The 17677-nt window shown below is 41.9% G+C and overlaps 1 protein-coding gene across 1 annotated transcript; it reads left to right on the forward strand.

Annotated features, from left to right (window-relative positions):
* The first annotated feature begins 351 nt into the window (after nt 1-351).
* On the forward strand, nt 352-6449 carry LOC124707799 (mannosylglycoprotein endo-beta-mannosidase-like). The gene is made up of 11 exons (XM_047239490.1): nt 352-515; nt 703-841; nt 1192-1419; nt 1531-1589; nt 2492-2540; nt 2718-2948; nt 3743-3912; nt 3989-4193; nt 4423-5091; nt 5188-5415; nt 5494-6449. Exons 1-11 carry the CDS (start codon nt 352-354, stop codon nt 6295-6297), a joined length of 2946 nt encoding a protein of 981 aa, XP_047095446.1. The 3' UTR covers nt 6298-6449.
* Nucleotides 6450-17677: the final 11228 nt, after the last annotated feature.

The raw sequence follows: 17677 nt of genomic DNA on the forward strand, positions 1-17677 counted from the left end.
TAATGGTGAAACGAGTAAATACATACACTAAAATATGTTTAAAGATATACGATACAGCTGCAAGTATTATAGATCGGAGGGGCAAGTATATTGACTTGAACTGACATGGTGGTACATTTCTCAACTGCAGCTTGAAGATACATTTTTTCAACTGAAGCTTGGAGATACATTTTTCAATTCGCTGCCCGGTCCCCACCTCAGCACCACGTCCACGTGACGCTGACGCCCCTGTCCTCGCAACCGCCGAAAACAAGAGCCCGCCGCCGGCGCGCACTCACTCATCACCAACACACCAATCATCCCTTCCCTTCGGAGCGCGGCATCCTCCTCCCGAGCAACCGATCCGGCGAGATGGCAGCTGCGGAGGCGCCGGCCGTGGGCAAGCGGGTGCTCGACACGGGCTGGCTCGCCGCGCGCTCCACCGAGGTGGCCCTCACCGGTGTCGAGCTCACCACCACCCACCCGCCGTCCAGCTCCGCCGCGGCCCCGTGGATGCATGCCGCCGTCCCCGGAACGTACGTGCTTCCCCTCGCCGATTTTTCCTCCGCAATTGTTTACATCTTCCAGCGGCTGACTGGATTCGTGGGGGGTAGAGTATCCGCGGTTTGGGTGTAAAGCACTGGGAAGATTTGTTTATTTGGACTTTTGGAGCGTGGCGCTTGCTTTACTGCTAACAAAACTTTTGGATGCTTCCGAATGCAGCGTGCTGGGGACCCTTCTCAAGAACAAATTAATCCCCGACCCCTTCTACGGGCTGAACAACGAGGCAATCATCGACATCGCAGACTCCGGGAGGGAGTACTACACCTTCTGGTTCTTCACCACCTTCCAGTGTGCTCCGGTATGCAGTTACGCGATTGTGTCGTTGCTTAATGAGGAATGTAGCATGATCCTAGTGTAGTATAGTGATCTTAGGCAATAATTCGGCATAGTTGAACTACCTTCACGATCTAAGTTTCGAGACCAACCCAGGCACTAGCACCCGTTGGCTTTTCTTTATAGAAGAAAACTCATTTAGTATTTATTGTACTACTGAATTCTCTCATGGAAGTGGTGTTATGAGATATGCTTGCATATTTCCTTATCTAAAACTATCTGCTTTAACGGGTGCCAAATATCGCAACTGCTCTTAACTGATGCGAGCTCGACTTAACGTTATCAATTTTTTTTTCTGTATCATTCCATCTCCAGGCAGGAAATCAGCACGTGAGTTTAAACTTCCGTGCAATAAACTACTCAGCAGAAGTGTACATAAATGGGCATAAGGAGGTGCTTCCGAAAGGAATGTTCCGAAGGCACACCCTTGATATTACTGAAGTTCTGCATCCTGATGGCAGCAACCTGCTTGCTGTCCTCGTCCATCCTCCTGATCATCCTGGTACAATTCCTCCCCAGGGAGGCCAGGGTGGTGATCACGAGGTATCAATGATTTGCAGCAAAACATGTTACTTTCATTCTATTTCACCTTCAATACTTTTCTTCCGAAAAGGAATACGGCATGGTCATACTTTTCAACTTGGTCCATTTCAGATTGGTAAAGATGTTGCCACACAGTATGTTGAAGGATGGGATTGGATGTGCCCAATAAGGTAATTGGTGATTCCTGTATGATTATGTTATTATTAAGCACATAATTTTTCTGCATTAGTTTTTCTAACACCAATAGTGTATTCCTATGATTTCCAATAATTAATTGCATTCACTTCATGAAAATTTTGAATACCTTATGCTGAACTTGAAACCTTTTATGCACTCTCTTTCTCGACTTTCAACGTCGACCACATATTGGCATGATACTAATTCACTCAAACGGGTTGCTTCTAAAAGCATTATGTATCCCCACCATGATACATGATATAGCATGTCTGCCCTTTTGAGGCACTTGAAAATCTCATTACCAGGCCAGCGCATCAGGGGTATAGATGTCAGCTGGCAAGTTTGATTGCCATGTGAATTATCAGCAAGGATTTTTTTAATACTGTAAAACAGGAGTCCAACATTTTTCTTAACATCCAAAAATAGCATCGTAAGGCAGTTTAGTTATGATGTTTCTAATTTGGCAGGAAACTACACATTAAAATGTCGACCAAACACAGGAAAGCCTCTATGCTGTATTTCCATTCTCCCATTTTGACCACTATAACAAAAAAAATCCACCATAATGAATCTTTTTTTTTGCATTACTTTTCGCACAACATTTTTTTCAGTAAATCCAGGGTGTGTGCTAATTCCTTTAGAAGTCAGCACTAGCCAAATATTTTGTCCATGTGGCGAAGACTACTGCCAAGTGGCAACAATATTTAATGTCCTTGTTATTTTACACATTTGATTAATTGTTCCAAATAGCCACTTCCTATAGTTTCTTCTGCACTTTTACTAACAAACCACCATAAAAAAACTTTACAGGAGTTTTTTCCTTTCATTTTCCTATTTGATTATTCAAATCGCAATTTGCAACAGCAGTAATTTCTCATTGTTTTTGGCATCCTAGGGATAGAAACACTGGAATCTGGGATGAAGTGTCAATTTGCGTAACTGGGGTGAGTTTAGTAGTCCTGTTATCATGTACTTATACTCTCTCCTTTATGTTATCCTTTGGTGGTATCATCATGAATATTGCAAACATGAAATGCAAATCGAAGAAACTGCTCCTTGATTGCTGATTGTTTGAGTCATGGTTTTTTGCTTATATCTGTTTACACTTTTTTCCGATGTAGGCCGTGAAGATAACTGACCCCCATCTGGTTTCAACTTTTCATGACGATTTTAAGAGATCTTACCTACATTGTGCACTTCAGTTGGAGAACAAAAGTTCATGGCTTGCAGATTGTACATTGAAAATCCAGGTCTCAGCTGAACTTGAAGAGGACATTTGTTTGGTGGAACATCTTCAGAGTTTTGCCATATCAATTCCTCCTAGTTCAGTTCTTGAATACACCATTCCTCCTGTAAGTAATTTTCCATGTTGCGCCTTTGGCATTCTTTTGTCAATTTTCTTATTTTAGTTATGATTATGACATAGCACGGCAAAGGGGTTCTGTTGGAATTAGTGCCACATATGTGTTTAGGGTTATAATTTGAACTTGGTATTAACAGATGGTTAGGTGTTGGAGTCGAACACTTGTAACCTGGGCGTAATAAATGGATACACCACAAGGTACCCAAGTAGACTAGACGAAACAGTACATATAGACACGAGATCCTGAGAGGGGCAGTCTGGTCACCAGTGGGCAAGGTGGCCAGACCGCTCGTGGTGGTTGGTTGGGGACGCTGTCTGAGGCATCACCGAGTAATATCTTCAGTTATGTTATGTCAATTTTTAATACATGGGGAGGAAACCCCAAGCAACGACCCATGGAGATGTAGGCTTCGACCAAACTCCATCAAACATAATCTCTCCATCATATGCTTTCTACGATGGTCTCAGGATCTCCAATGTCTATTTCCTCACCTGTTCTTTTGTAAACAGACCACCTTAATAACCATGTTAGTGCAGCACATTACAACACCATAGCACCAAATTGACTCCTGTTGTCATGTTATGTAAGGAAGTAGCTTGTCATTCTCCTACCTAGATCTTTAGCAGAAAATATCCAGTGTTCATTCTCAAAGGCACGGTAACCTAGGTGTAAGCGCATCCGTCTTGCGCTATCCCTGAGTGTTGAATCTGTTTAGTGATAGTTATTTATATTGCCATAAAGTCCCAAATACACAAAATGCTTAATTTTTTATATATTGGCAGCTATTCTTCTATAAGCCAAACTTGTGGTGGCCAAATGGCATGGGAAAGCAATCCTTGTACAATGTTGAAATTAGTGTGGATGTTAAAGGATTAGGAGAGTCCGATGCATGGAGTCATTATTTCGGGTTCCGTAAGATTGAGAGTACCATTGATAATTCCACTGGTGGAAGGTAACTTATTCTATTATCTGTCAAGTGTATAAAATCTGTGCCCGTGAAAACATGTCTAAATGTAACTCATCTGCAGGATCTTCAAGGTAAATGGTGAGCCTATTTTCATCCGAGGAGGGAACTGGATATTGTCAGATGGCCTGCTTCGATTAACAAAGAAGCGATATATGACTGATATCAAATTCCATGCTGATATGAACTTCAATATGCTTCGCTGTTGGGGTGGTGGATTAGCAGAGAGGCCTGATTTTTATCATTTCTGTGATGTATATGGTTTGATGGTAGGCTTAAATTTGTCTCAGGCAATTGATTTTTCATGTTTTCTTATCCAGATCGCAAGATATTTGTTTACCATAAGAGTATAAAGGGTTTTGAATAACATTGATTCTTGTTTCATGGAAACATACAGTTCCGAAATATCCTTTTGGAAAGATATTATTCTTTTTAACTCACATGGTAACCGGTTTGGTTCCATTCTGTGTTTACTTAGCATCAAACCGTTTTATGCAGGTATGGCAGGAATTCTGGATAACTGGAGATGTTGATGGCCGTGGAGATCCAGTATCAAACCCAGATGGTCCTTTGGACCATGCTCTCTTCCTTCTGTGTGCTAGAGATACAGTCAAGTTACTCAGGAATCATGCTAGTCTAGCTCTATGGGTTGGTGGTAATGAGCAAGTCCCACCAGTTGACATTAACAGAGCACTGAAGAATGATTTGAAGCTACATCCGATGTTTTCCAGTAATCCAAAAACAAAAGATCAAGGTAAGTATCTATCCCAAGACTCAACTGATCCAAGCAAATACCTGGACGGTACTAGGGTGTATGTTCAAGGATCAATGTGGGATGGTTTTGCCGATGGCGAAGGCGACTTCAGTGATGGTCCATATGAGATCCAGTATCCAGAGAGCTTTTTCAAGGACAGTTTCTACAAATATGGATTCAACCCTGAAGTTGGTAATGTGGGGGTTCCAGTCGCTGCGACTATTAGAGCAACAATGCCTCCAGAAGGATGGAGCATTCCGATCTTTAGGAAGGGAATTGATGGGTACATAACAGAAGTCCCAAACCCGATATGGGATTACCACAAATACATTCCCTACTCGAAACCAGGGAAGGTCCATGACCAAATTGAACAATACGGCCATCCAACAGATCTTGATGATTTCTGTGAAAAAGTAATTTAGTTCTGCCATTTTCTCCATCTATAGAAACTTTATGCTTCATAGATGAAGCAATGTAGTTTTGTATCTAATGGCCTCCTTAATCTTTAGGCACAATTGGTCAACTATGTTCAGTACAGAGCACTCCTGGAAGGATGGACTTCTTTCATGTGGACAAAATTCACAGGTGTTCTAATTTGGAAGACACAAAATCCATGGACCGGACTACGTGGACAGTTCTATGATCACCTCCAAGATCAAACTGCTGGGTTTTATGGTTGCCGTTGTGCTGCTGAGCCAATTCATGTCCAATTGAATTTGGTCAGTTACTACATAGAGGTACTCTCTGCACAACTTAGAACAGCTAATCTCTCAGCCAAACATTATAGAAATTGATACGTGAAAAGTGCTTTTTAGGTAGTTAACACAAAGTCGGATGAACTTAAAGACGTGGCTGTAGATATTCAAGTATGGGATCTTGATGGTACATCCCCATATTACAAAGTTACCGAGAAAATAGTGATACCGCCAAAGAAAGTGAAGAAAATTATGGAGATGGAATACCCTAAGATGAAGAACGCCAAGCCTGTCTATTTTCTACTACTTAAACTCTTCAGGCTATCAGATAAGGAAGTACTTTCCAGAAACTTCTATTGGCTGCATCTTCCTGGGAAAGACTACAAGTTGTTGGAAGAGTACCGACAGAAGACAATTCCACTCGAGATTGGGTCCAAAATTTCTGTATTAGGCTCTACATACAAGGTAAAGATGTCTGTGCAGAACAAGTCAAAGAAACCGGCAGCAGAGTGCGCAACCTCCGTCTCAACCATGGAACTACATGATAGAAATGGTTTCCACAGCATTGGCCGAGAAGCTACTTCCGAGGTACAGGGAATTGGCAGCCTCTGGAGCAAAATATGCAGAGGAACCGATGTGGCAAAATCAGATGACAGCCTGAGAAGAGTTGAGGTGAACGGGACCGATTCAGGCGTCGCGTTTTTCCTTCAGTTTTCAGTGCACACCTCTGAATCATCCACCCAGGAGAATAACAATTACAAGGACACGAGAATCCTTCCAGTTCACTACTCAGACAACTATTTCTCACTCACACCAGGGGAGAAGACGGCTGTCGACATCTCCTTCGAGGCTCCGGAGGGCTCCAAGCCCATGGTAATTCTCAGAGGCTGGAACTATCATCTGAACCATACCATGACGATGTGAGGCGTGCTTTGTTTGTGAAAAATGCAGTTGAGTCGAGGAGCGGAATAAGATCTGTGTAAAATAAGCACATCGATCTCTAATAAAGTGCAGACATGAAATCGACGGTGAAAATGTCAGGGAACCAAGGTGTAGGTGAACTTGATATTTTTTTTTAATGATATTCCAATGTTTGAGAAAAATTGAAATACTTCAAGCATGTACATATTACCTTGATACTTACTTGAGCAAATTTCCGACAAGTGACATGCATTCGATCTAATCATATATAATCATATATCTGTTTTGCATAAAAGGGACAAGCACACCTGTCCAATTAGATCATCTATGCACAACCACCATATTTCTATCACAGCTACTACTAAATCCCTACTACTGGGCTCACTCAGGCCTTGTTTGGTACTAGTGTGGGGATAATACTCTAGAGTATTGGGTGAATCTCTGCTGTCACCCAATTCTCACAAAACCCCATCTTTAATCCACTAGGTAGGGGTAGAGTAATGGGGATTGAAAAAATTACACTAAAATTTAGGGAAAAGTGGGGATAAGTGGCAATTAAACTCGCTCATACTCTAGCACCAAACATGTACTGGATATAAGTGGGGATTTAAAGTTTGAAGCAGATTATCCCCACTAATTCCCACTAAAACTCTAGTACCAAATAAGCCCTTAGTACGATACATGAGTGGATAATATCGACCTCAAGCTAGATTGGGTCGGGAGTTGCGATCCTGGGGCCTAAGATGATTGAAGCTTTTGTTGGTTAGCTTTTCTAACGGCCTTGGCTAGCCGCTGTCAGTATCGGTGCAGGTATCTTGACTGGCCAAATATGCTTAGAAAGCAGCCCGTTCTTGGCCTACTAATCCATGAATAAACTGTTGTGCATGACTCAGCCTACGCAGACCTGCTATTGCCATAGATATGCACCTTGTAGGGCGTCTTGGGTCAGCGCAAAACTTCCCTGTCAAAGTACAAGTAAGTGGCCTGACCCCTTTGATTGTGCTCTGGAGTTTGCGTGGCTGCACAATCACCATCATTAAGCAGTTGTACGGGCACCGCCCATATATGTTGTGAACTTGCAAGTTTACAAGATTAACTACATGTGTGCAACATGTTATGGCTCTGGTTTATGTGCTACAGAAAGGCCATTCCACCCTAAGAGCAAAAGGAGAGTTCTTATCCTAAAACAGAGAGAATACGAGTCTTGAGAAGTGATAAATGCTATGCATCAGTTCGACTAGGAGTATTCCGCCACATCAGTCACTGTTGTCTTCAAGTCCCCCCAAGAATGATTCGTGCACAACATCTTCTTCAATTTATGAACGAAGTTCAAACAAATGCACATCTTGACATTATATCTGTACTAATTGCACAGCGACATGACCGTATTGACGTGTATGCGTGCGGTCTTATCTCATTTGTTTCGCATAAAAGGGACAAATGTCGCCCATGACATATCCGATTAGATCATCTATAGACAACCACCGGATTTCTATCATACTACCTACTACCAAATCTCAACTAGTGCTTAGGGCAACAAAAAAAAGATAGTAGGGCTCACTTATGGATACAAGAGCGGATAATATTGATCGCTAGCTTAACTGGAGTGGGTTGTGATTTGGAGGCTTGGCGCCAAGATGATCGAAGCTTTTGTTGGTAAGCGTTTTCTAACGGCTTTAGCTAGCTGCTGTCAGCGTCAGTGCAGATATCTTGACTGACCAAATGTGCATCAGAATAGAATCCATGCTTGGCCTACAAATTAATGATCAAATATTAATTGTGCATAACTCTGGCCTATTCAAACCTGCAATCGCCATAGATATCCAATTTGTAGGGCGGCTTAGATCACCGAGAAACTTCCCTGTCAAAGTTCAGATAAGTGGTTTGACCCATTTGATTATGCTCTACAGTTCGGTGCATGCACAATCACCAGCATCAAACAGTTGTGCCAATATATGTTTCAGATACTTTTCTGTGTTTCAGACAACCCTGCTCTGTTTTTATATTCTCCAGTCTCTACTTCCCATTTATCGCTTTCTAACGAAAGATAAACAGGGAGCAAACATGAAGGCAGAATATAATCTGCCGACGATTTGAGACAAACAAAGCTTGTTGAAAAACAAAACTTATTACATTCGGAAGAAAGAGTTTGTTAATGCAACCACAGGCATGATTAGTGATTCGTAACAACCTGGGCCATCCCCAGACCGACCTTTCATTAAAAAGCCAATTGTTAGTGATAATCATGTGAGCTTTCTGTTGATTCTATCTTTTGCTTACCCATTTTAGGTTTTCTTTCATCTTTTCTTCGCCCTTTTCTTTCTTTTGTTTCCCACCCGGATGATCAGGGCACACATAAGTGGGCGAATGATGGGGAGTACCATATATAACAACCAAAAACACTGGAGCAACAAGTCCAGTGTGACTCCATGTTTCTCTTGTCTGTCATTGGAATGGTGAGGAAAAGACTGAAGGCGTCCCCTTTTGCTTGCTTCTTGCCTCCTAATAGTAGATCATGCACCGTGCCCCTACACTACGGGAACGCGCCGAGGTGCCGACGGCCAGATCCTGTGCCGACGGCAAAATATCGGGGCCGTCGGCACATGACCCGTTCCGGCCAGGCCAGTAGGTTAGCCGTCGGCACAGGAAAACCGTCGGCACATGAAGGTACGTGCCGACGGCAACCGTCGGCACAGTTTCGGCCGTCGGCACAGCCTCTCCGTCGTAACGGTGAAGTAACGGCGTCGAAGCTGTGCCGACGGCTTTGCCGTCGGCACATATTTCAGCCCTGTGCCGACGGCTTTGCCGTCGGCATAGCTATTTCCCATTTTACCACATTAATCTTCGAAAAATCATAACTAAATCATTATAATTCAGAAAAATACAAATAATATATCAAAATTTTCAGAAAAATAAGATCTATCTTGGAAAAATATGAAACACGGAATATTGAAAATATCTAAAATAATCTTCAAAAAATGAGCTATCATGTCTGATGTTTTATGGATTTCACACAGAACAACCAATGTTATGGCTAGAATCGTCGCATAGTTTGTGATAATGTGCCCATATTGTGCACACATGTGCATCTTGGGATGTCTTACGATGTTGTAGGAGGAAGTTTTCCATTTGTAGCCTCGGCCCGGGCAAAGGATCTTCTTGCCCGCCGTTTTGAATATAGTTTGAAACGGGCATAAAAATTTCGAAAACGATCCAAACAATGTGAAACCTTCGCGTGGTGTCATATTATGTGTCATATTTGCAAGGAAAAATATTAAAGTTGGAAAATTGCGAACATCACAAAAAATCCTTCACAAAATGAGCTATCATGTTCGAGGTTTCATGATATTTAGGTCAAACAACCAATGTTATGGATAGAATCGTGGCATAGTTTGTGATAATGTGCCCATATTGTGCAGACATGTGCATCTTGGGATGTCTTACGATGTTGTAGGAGGAAATTTTCCATTTCATCGCACGAAAAAATCATTTTCCATTTTTGAGGAGTCGAAAACGGGGTGTTTTGTGAAGCAACCACCAAATTAATGTTTCACATTGGTACCAACGCATTTTTCAAAAATACTAGATCACATAATATGGACAATTTCTAAACTGGTGTATCTGGAACCTTTCCGTCCACCCCTCATGAAAATGACAAATTCTGTAGAATCGGCGGGAGGCCGACTAGATTTGAACTACAGGTACATGATATAATGCTCAGGATTTTTTGTAAAAATAATTTTTAGGTTCACAACATGCTATTTCATCAGAGATCTAGTGCAAGTTTGGCGAGCCTCAGCGCCGGGCAAAGGATCTTCTTGCCCGCCGTTTTGAATATAGTTTGAAACGGGCATAAAAATTTCGAAAACGATCCAAACAATGTGAAACCTTCGCGTGGTGTCATATTATGTGTCATATTTGCAAGAAAAAATATTAAAGTTGGAAAATTGCGAACATCACAAAAAATCCTTCACAAAATGAGCTATCATGTTCGAGGTTTCATGACATTTAGGTCAAACAACCAATGTTATGGATAGAATCGTGGCATAGTTTGTGATAATATGCCCATATTGTGCACACATGTGCATCTTGGGATGTCTTACGATGTTGCAGGAGGAAGTTTTCCATTTCATCGCACGAAAAAATCATTTTCTATTTTTGAGGTGTCGAAAACAGGGTGTTTTGTGAAGCAACCACCAAATTAAAGTTTCACATAGGTACCAACATATTTTTAAAAAATAATAGACCAACTAAGATGGAAAATTTCTTAACCGGTGTATCTGGAACCTTTCCGTCCATCCCTCATGAAAATGACAAATTCCTGCCGAATCGGCAGGAGGCCCGCCGATTTGAACTACTTGGTACATGATCTAATGCTCATGAATTTTTGGAAAAATTATTTTTAGATTCAAAATATGATATAGATGTCATATTTGGATTCCTCTCATTTTTCTAATCGATTTAGACATATTATTTGTCAAATTTTAATTTACGGATTTAAAAATATTAATTATTCCATATTAAATAAAAAAGAAAAAATAAATCATTTTATTGTCCATTTGAATTCAAGATTAATATACTTATTCTTGTAGTTTATGTAGGTAATTGTTTGGAATTCAAAAATTAATGATGCGCGACATCAAGTAATAAGGGTTAATAGTATTGATATGGTATTATTGTCAACAAGGTGTCATTTCTTTCATGGAATCTAGTCTAAATGGAACCGAGAAGTTAAGCGTGCTAGGGGTGGAGTAGTGTGAGGATGGGTGACTGACCGGGAAGTCTGATCATGAGTGGAATTTGACCTAATGTTAAGTGTAGTTAGAGTTAAAATGTTGCTTCTGAGAGATTAAAAAAATTTAAAAAAAAATTGAAAAAATTTGAAAAAAAAAATTTCAAAAATTTCGAGCCAAAATTGCCAAACGGCGTTATTTCTATGCCGACGGCTTTGCCGTCGGCACAAGATGCTGTGCCGACGGCCAGCCTGTGCCGACGGTAACTTTGTCTGTGCCGAGGCCATATTGTGCCGACGGCAAGGTGCCGACGGTTGCCGTCGGCACAGACGTGGGCCGACGGCGAGGCAGGCTGTGCCGACGGCCGCCGGCCGTCGGCAGCTTGGCGGGTTCCTGTAGTGCTATTGCAACAGTAGTAAACTGTAAGAATGTACCAATCCTTTTGCTTCAATAATTATGAGAATCTAGATGAACTCAAGAGTTGGAAAGATCACATCCCAAACCATCGAACCTCACAAATGACACATCCCGTGAGACCAGCTACATCCAATCTTGAGAAGACATGCCACGACTTGTATTCCATTTAGCTCGACAAGTTCTTCGTATCGCTCCCTCTCCTCTTCTCTTCATCGTCGCACTGAAACCTACTAAGGGAGACACATAGGATGTCAGCCCTCCTAGCCGTTCAACCACATCACCACATGGTTTATCCTATGAAGAATACTTCTGTACTTTTTTTCGAAAAGAAGTTAAGACCCCGACCTTTGCATCAAACATATGTACACGGTATTTATCATTCATTTATTCAACAAATATTTTACAAAAATATACATGAAACAACCAGAAGCCACCATTCCACAACCTACAAACCCGACAATGCGGAAAATATGTCATGGGGGACTTGTGCTCTAGACTCGCAACAACGACCACCAGATAGATCTGTGGGCATCACCGAGTCATCATGTGACGAGTAGTGAGCTACATGACTTATGTCGCTTTAGGATGTGTTCGGCTGCTAAATGACTTCACAAACTAAAATGTGCGCGACATCGGTTGTGTCACTAGCGTAAGTGCCGACCCTTCAACTCACACTGTTATATTTGTCATCCTTGGTTGAATTTGTTGCTTAAAGGTTCTTCACGCCTATTATATGATGATAACTAGAGAAATGATGTAGCACTCTGGGAGTGGTGTTTTGACTCTTGGGTGCATATGCTCCCTTTATTTTAAAATTCATCTTTGATACATTTTGAAATGTTAAAAAAACTAAAAGAAAAATTCATGTGTATATCTTTACATGCTACGTGCGCACAAAGTCTTTCATGGAAAAACAGCATGTCGTTTGAGCAGTGCAAAAAGACAAAATTTGGTGCTAAAATAAGACTTTTTGTGAGACATGTTTTGTCATTTTTACATCGACCACAAAATATATCGTTTTTTCGAACTGTACAAACGCGCATAGATTGTCAAGAAGTACATGCGGAATTTTTTGTTGGATTTTTTTGACAATTATAAATATGTTTTTTAGAGGGAAAGAGCATATGCGAATTCGTTTGACAATTAATAATACTTTTTGTTAGGTAGAGACATCATATGCATCCAGAAGCCGAATTATAATTCGGTAGATATTTATCTTTTTGTGTACCCACGAAAACTATGGGGGTGTCGATGAAAAGAATTGGTTAATAGTTCTGTTTACACCGACTCCACTGAAACAATGCTAAAAAACGATAACATGATGGGCATATCACAAAGTATGAATCATATACTACTAAATGTGAACGATTCATAGATTCTAAGTACTTGTCAGAAAGTAGTGCTTCAGGATGGAAGAAATTGCATGAGATCTTCCTTTCTTCAGTATACGACCCTGGAATCGCTATCAGTTTCGATCAGAGAAGTTTGGTGAGCTAACACAAGTCAAGCCAAACATGTACTCTAGATTATAGTCGGTGGATCAAAGAAATATATGGCAAAAGGAAAGAAACATGTTGAGTCACATCGGAACAATAATTGACACGGGAAGTTTCTACAGTTATACCACTACTACCAACTATGAGAAGAACAGATTCGCAACAGCTTATGCAAGTAGGCGACGCAGTTGGAATACATCCTTTTTGATCAGCTGATTAAGATTTCGTTGTAAAATGGATCGACAGTCGACATTGTACACATGCAATCTGTCGTTGTGAAAAAACGACAACAGAAAATTAGAGTATGCATGGGTACAAGAAGAGAGTGGACATTGTGCACATGCAATCTGAGCGTACCCAAGGTGTATTTTTCACGCAGATGAGCAGTAAAGACATCAAAAGTATAAGAAAAAATCTATTTTTTTTAACGATGAACATGTTTGTAGTTTATATGTGTGTGACAAAGAGAAGACATCTGGTGTGCCTTGCCAATAACGAAATGCAAGTTTCTTAAAAGCAATTTTAACAACAGGGGATTTGTTTTTCAAGACACCAAAGCTGGACCTTTTTTGATGAAGTCTTACATGAGCGTGTAGAATATGGACATGAACATGTCCAAAACAATGCCAGTGTTTTTTGAAGAAAAAATGACACCATATTTTCACCTGGATAGCAAATGCACGTCGGTGATTCAAAGTTACACTATAGTTGGAGGAGGTATAGCCCGTGAATTGCACCATGTTTCACCTGTTTACATATAAATAATGAAATGAATCAGTTATATGGCTAAAGAGATAAGATCATTTTTTTAGAAATGGGGATAGATACACACAATCTTTTATTAAAGGAATTATGTGGCCTCAACATAGATACGTTTGTTTTCATTAGCGTAAAAATAGCAAGATGCAAGAAGAGAGACACTTAATCCTCGATGATCATACTCTGATAATTCAAAGAAGAAACATATTAAAACCCTCACGAGTCATGCCAACGCTCGTAACGAAAGAGAGCCATATGAGCCTCTCATTTCAGCAGGAGCTCCTTCCTCACAACCGCCTTGTGGTTAGATAATTAGACAGCCTGAAAACTTCGCCAGGGAAACCACACAAAAAGTACTTCAGCGTGAGAATGTAAACACATAAAATCTAAAATAAAATCAATGCAAGTTCAAATGAATTGTGGACTTGATTTGTCTTTGAAAACCATGTGGTGTGATGGGTCCAGAACAAAAAAAAAAGCGCAAATTGGTAAAAAAAAATTGTGCAAAGTTCCAAAATCAGGTGGCGATTTTTTTTTCGTGGCGAGTTATACCAATAAATGGGTCAGTGCGAAGACCTAGCTTTTTAAATATTTTTTCACACACTCTTTGATTTTTTGTTATGTATTAATGTGCAAATGACGAGCCGATAGTTCCATACATGATGTTCAGCGACAATACAAAAATATCATGCATAGATGGGGAAACATCATTGTCACATGATTGCCTCTAGATGACTTTTTTCAACACCCCTGTGTGCTTCCAGTCACTACAGAACCACCTTCGAAAATCACAGCTACGAGTGCGGCAGAATACCATGGCCATCTTAAGATCAGGCCTTCATGTTGCCCGCCCGTCGGCACCGTTGAAGCAACACCGCCCCCTATTCCTGATGTCTTGTCACGCCATCTGATATTGGTGTATCCAAGAATTCCACCAAGCCACACCGCCCATAAGATAAAATGTCTCACGCGCAGTCACCGCCACTGAGACGCCGCAACGAGCCATAGCCGGTGAGCCATCCCCTCCAGCCTTGCAAGGGAGAGGAAAATGGCCTTACTGTTAGGCTTTGCCCGGTGGTGGCCCGTGCGGTTGCGAGGGGAGGCGATTAGGCTTTCACCCTTGGCCTCCGCCGGGAGTAAGGTGCCAAGGTGTGATCCTGTGGAATTTCACTTTTAGTGTATTTTATCTTTTTAGTTCAATTTATTATGTTTAAATTTATACTAGAAAAAACAAAATATACTACAAGTGAGATTTAGATGGGATCCCACTTGACACCATAGCCGGGAGCAATACAAGAGGTTTTTGATGAAATTAATTAGTCAACTTCTATTGGATTTTTGGTGGAATTTCACTCCAACACATGGCGCCTGGGCCCTGGACGTGTGCGTGAACCGCAGCTGCAACCTCCAGAAAAACCACGTAGTCACTAGTCAGTCACTGAGTCATGCGAGAGAGATTGATTGCTAAGTCTGAACTAATCACAAGCTTAGCCAGCTAGCTACCAGTGCTGCCAATATCACGACCTGCTGAAATATGACACAGTCAAGGTAGCCGAATTGGTGTTGGACGAGGTTGACACCTTACCACATACGTGCGTGGCAGTCTACCCCGGCCGTCAGTAACCTGCTACGGCTGGTAACATGCAGGGAGTGTCAGACGTAAGGAACATTGTATTATTATTTTTTGCGAAGGCAAACGTAGGAACCATGGTGTTTATCACTTCTGGTTCCACTCGTTTAAAAAAAAATCTAGTTCCAAATAATTTGCTGTTCCAAGGATCATGATTCAAACTGTTAAGCTTCATGCACTAGCCACTTAAACGAAAAGTCCGAACTTATGGAAAGGTCTAGGCAATCTACTTATACACTTCACAACACCCCCACTCGCGCGTGACGGGAGAAGAGAAAGTCAACGCGTGAAAGAAGAAGAGCACACCGAAACAGCGGTGGCTAAAGAGGCGGGCGACAGCAATTTTTAGGCTTAATTGCGAAAACCATGTGAAAGCCTGGATTTGAACTCAAGACCTGGGGCTCTGATACCATGTTAAGCTTCATGCACTAGCCACTTGAACCAAAAGTCTGAACTGATGGGAAAGGGCTAGGCAATCCACATATACACTTCACAACACCCCCACTCAAAGAAGAAGAGCACACCGAAACAACGGTGGCTAAAGAGGGGGGCAACAACAATTTTTAGGCTTAATTGCGAAAACTATGTGAAAGCCAGGATTTGAACTTGAGACCTGGGGCTCTGATACCATGTTAAGCTTCATGCACTAGCCACTTGAACCAAAAGTCCGAGCTTATGGAAAGGCCTAGGCAATCTACTTATACACTTCACAACACAAACAACGTGCGAGTGTGTGTATATTACCATCTCCATTGAAGCAACACATGTTCCACTGAATTTGACAAGGCACCGGTGGCCTCTTGATTCTCCCCCTGTATGTTTTTTTGGTAGATACAGTGGCCTGACCTGCTCCTACACGACCTCAACGTCACGGTGGGCACAAAAACCGATGACCGAAGACCGAAATTGAAAAGATCGAGACGAAATGACCGATAAAATATTGGGTAGAAAATTTTATAGACCGAATTACGTTTGGTCAATTTAGTCTTTTTGTTCTGAGTAACCGAATAGACCGAACTGACCGAATTTTACGTAAGACTGTCCCAATCTTTAGATTTTGTGATATGCGGTGAGATGTGATATTGTTGAATGTTCATAAACATCTCTAGCGTTGTTACATTTTTGTTTAGATTGTTGAACATTTATTCGTGCCAATTGATCATAATATATGCAATGAAAAAACATCCAAAAAACATCTAAAATGTTGCCAACCTTTTGTTAGATAATGTCTAAGTTTTGCGTTGACAACATCGGCCACACTGTTCGGTCATGAGCGAACCCGAACCCGAATTATTGGGTACCCGAATTTGTCGGGTAGTAAAAGTAACAAGTATATTTCGGTCTTTATTTTTTCTAACCAAATTTGAAATAGACCGAAATACAAAAACCGAATTTTCGGTCATGACCGAATGCCCACCCCTACCTCAGCGACCACTTAGTTAATGCACTTACGATGAAGCGACCAAGAAGTTCAGAGCCTCTTAAACCGGCGACAATCGACGACGGCTTCCTTCTGGCATGTCGTCGACGATTTTCTATCGTTCTATTCCCCTATTTTTAACTTGGTCGAATCCCGCGCGCCGATTTCCCCCCGACTACTTTTTAGCGCCTACATGTGGTAGTGTACGATGCGTGGCAAACGCAGGTCGTCTCAGCGCAGCTACGACGAAGTCTGTATTTTACGTACGCGTTGGGAGGTAGCACATGGCCACGAACCGCACTGCATTCCATTTCCATTAGGATATACACCCAATCCAATGCTCGCGGCGTCAGGTCGTCCGTTTGACTAACCAATTATGCTGTTTCTCGCATTGCGAGTGCCAAATTATAGTATGTTTCAAATTTTCGTTCGTTCCAGTTATTCTACTTGCAGCGGGTCGTGCGATGAGCCGTGACTGTGATTCCCCCGCGTTGAGTTGCAAGCTTCAGAGCTGACGACAAAACCGTAGCCAACTTGCAACGCAGTGAATTTGATCCTGCAGGCGATCGATAGGTTGCACTCACAGTTTACCGACTTTCGCCGGCCATTTGTCAAGTGAATCAGCTGCCGGCCGGCTTTAGTCAGCGGCTCCTCGGTGACATCAGATCCGCCCGCGTAGGCTCCCACAGCCAGCGACGGCCGAGAGGCATACGGCCTCGTGTCGCTCGTCGTTTCCTCCGTCAGTTTCTTCTCAGCCGCTGCTGGCATGGCCGCATGAGAATGCTTGGTGCCGGATGAGAGCAACGAGATCGGAGACGAGAGGCAAGAATATTTTACCGTTGAGTCGCAGCTGACTGACACAGAAACATAGATGTAATGTAGTCACGCCCTGGAAATGTTGGTCCCCCGGCATCTCTGATCCCGTTGG

The sequence above is a fragment of the Lolium rigidum genome, chromosome 4 (genome assembly GCF_022539505.1).
Source record: "Lolium rigidum isolate FL_2022 chromosome 4, APGP_CSIRO_Lrig_0.1, whole genome shotgun sequence".
In the NCBI taxonomy this organism is placed as follows: Eukaryota; Viridiplantae; Streptophyta; class Magnoliopsida; order Poales; family Poaceae; genus Lolium; species Lolium rigidum.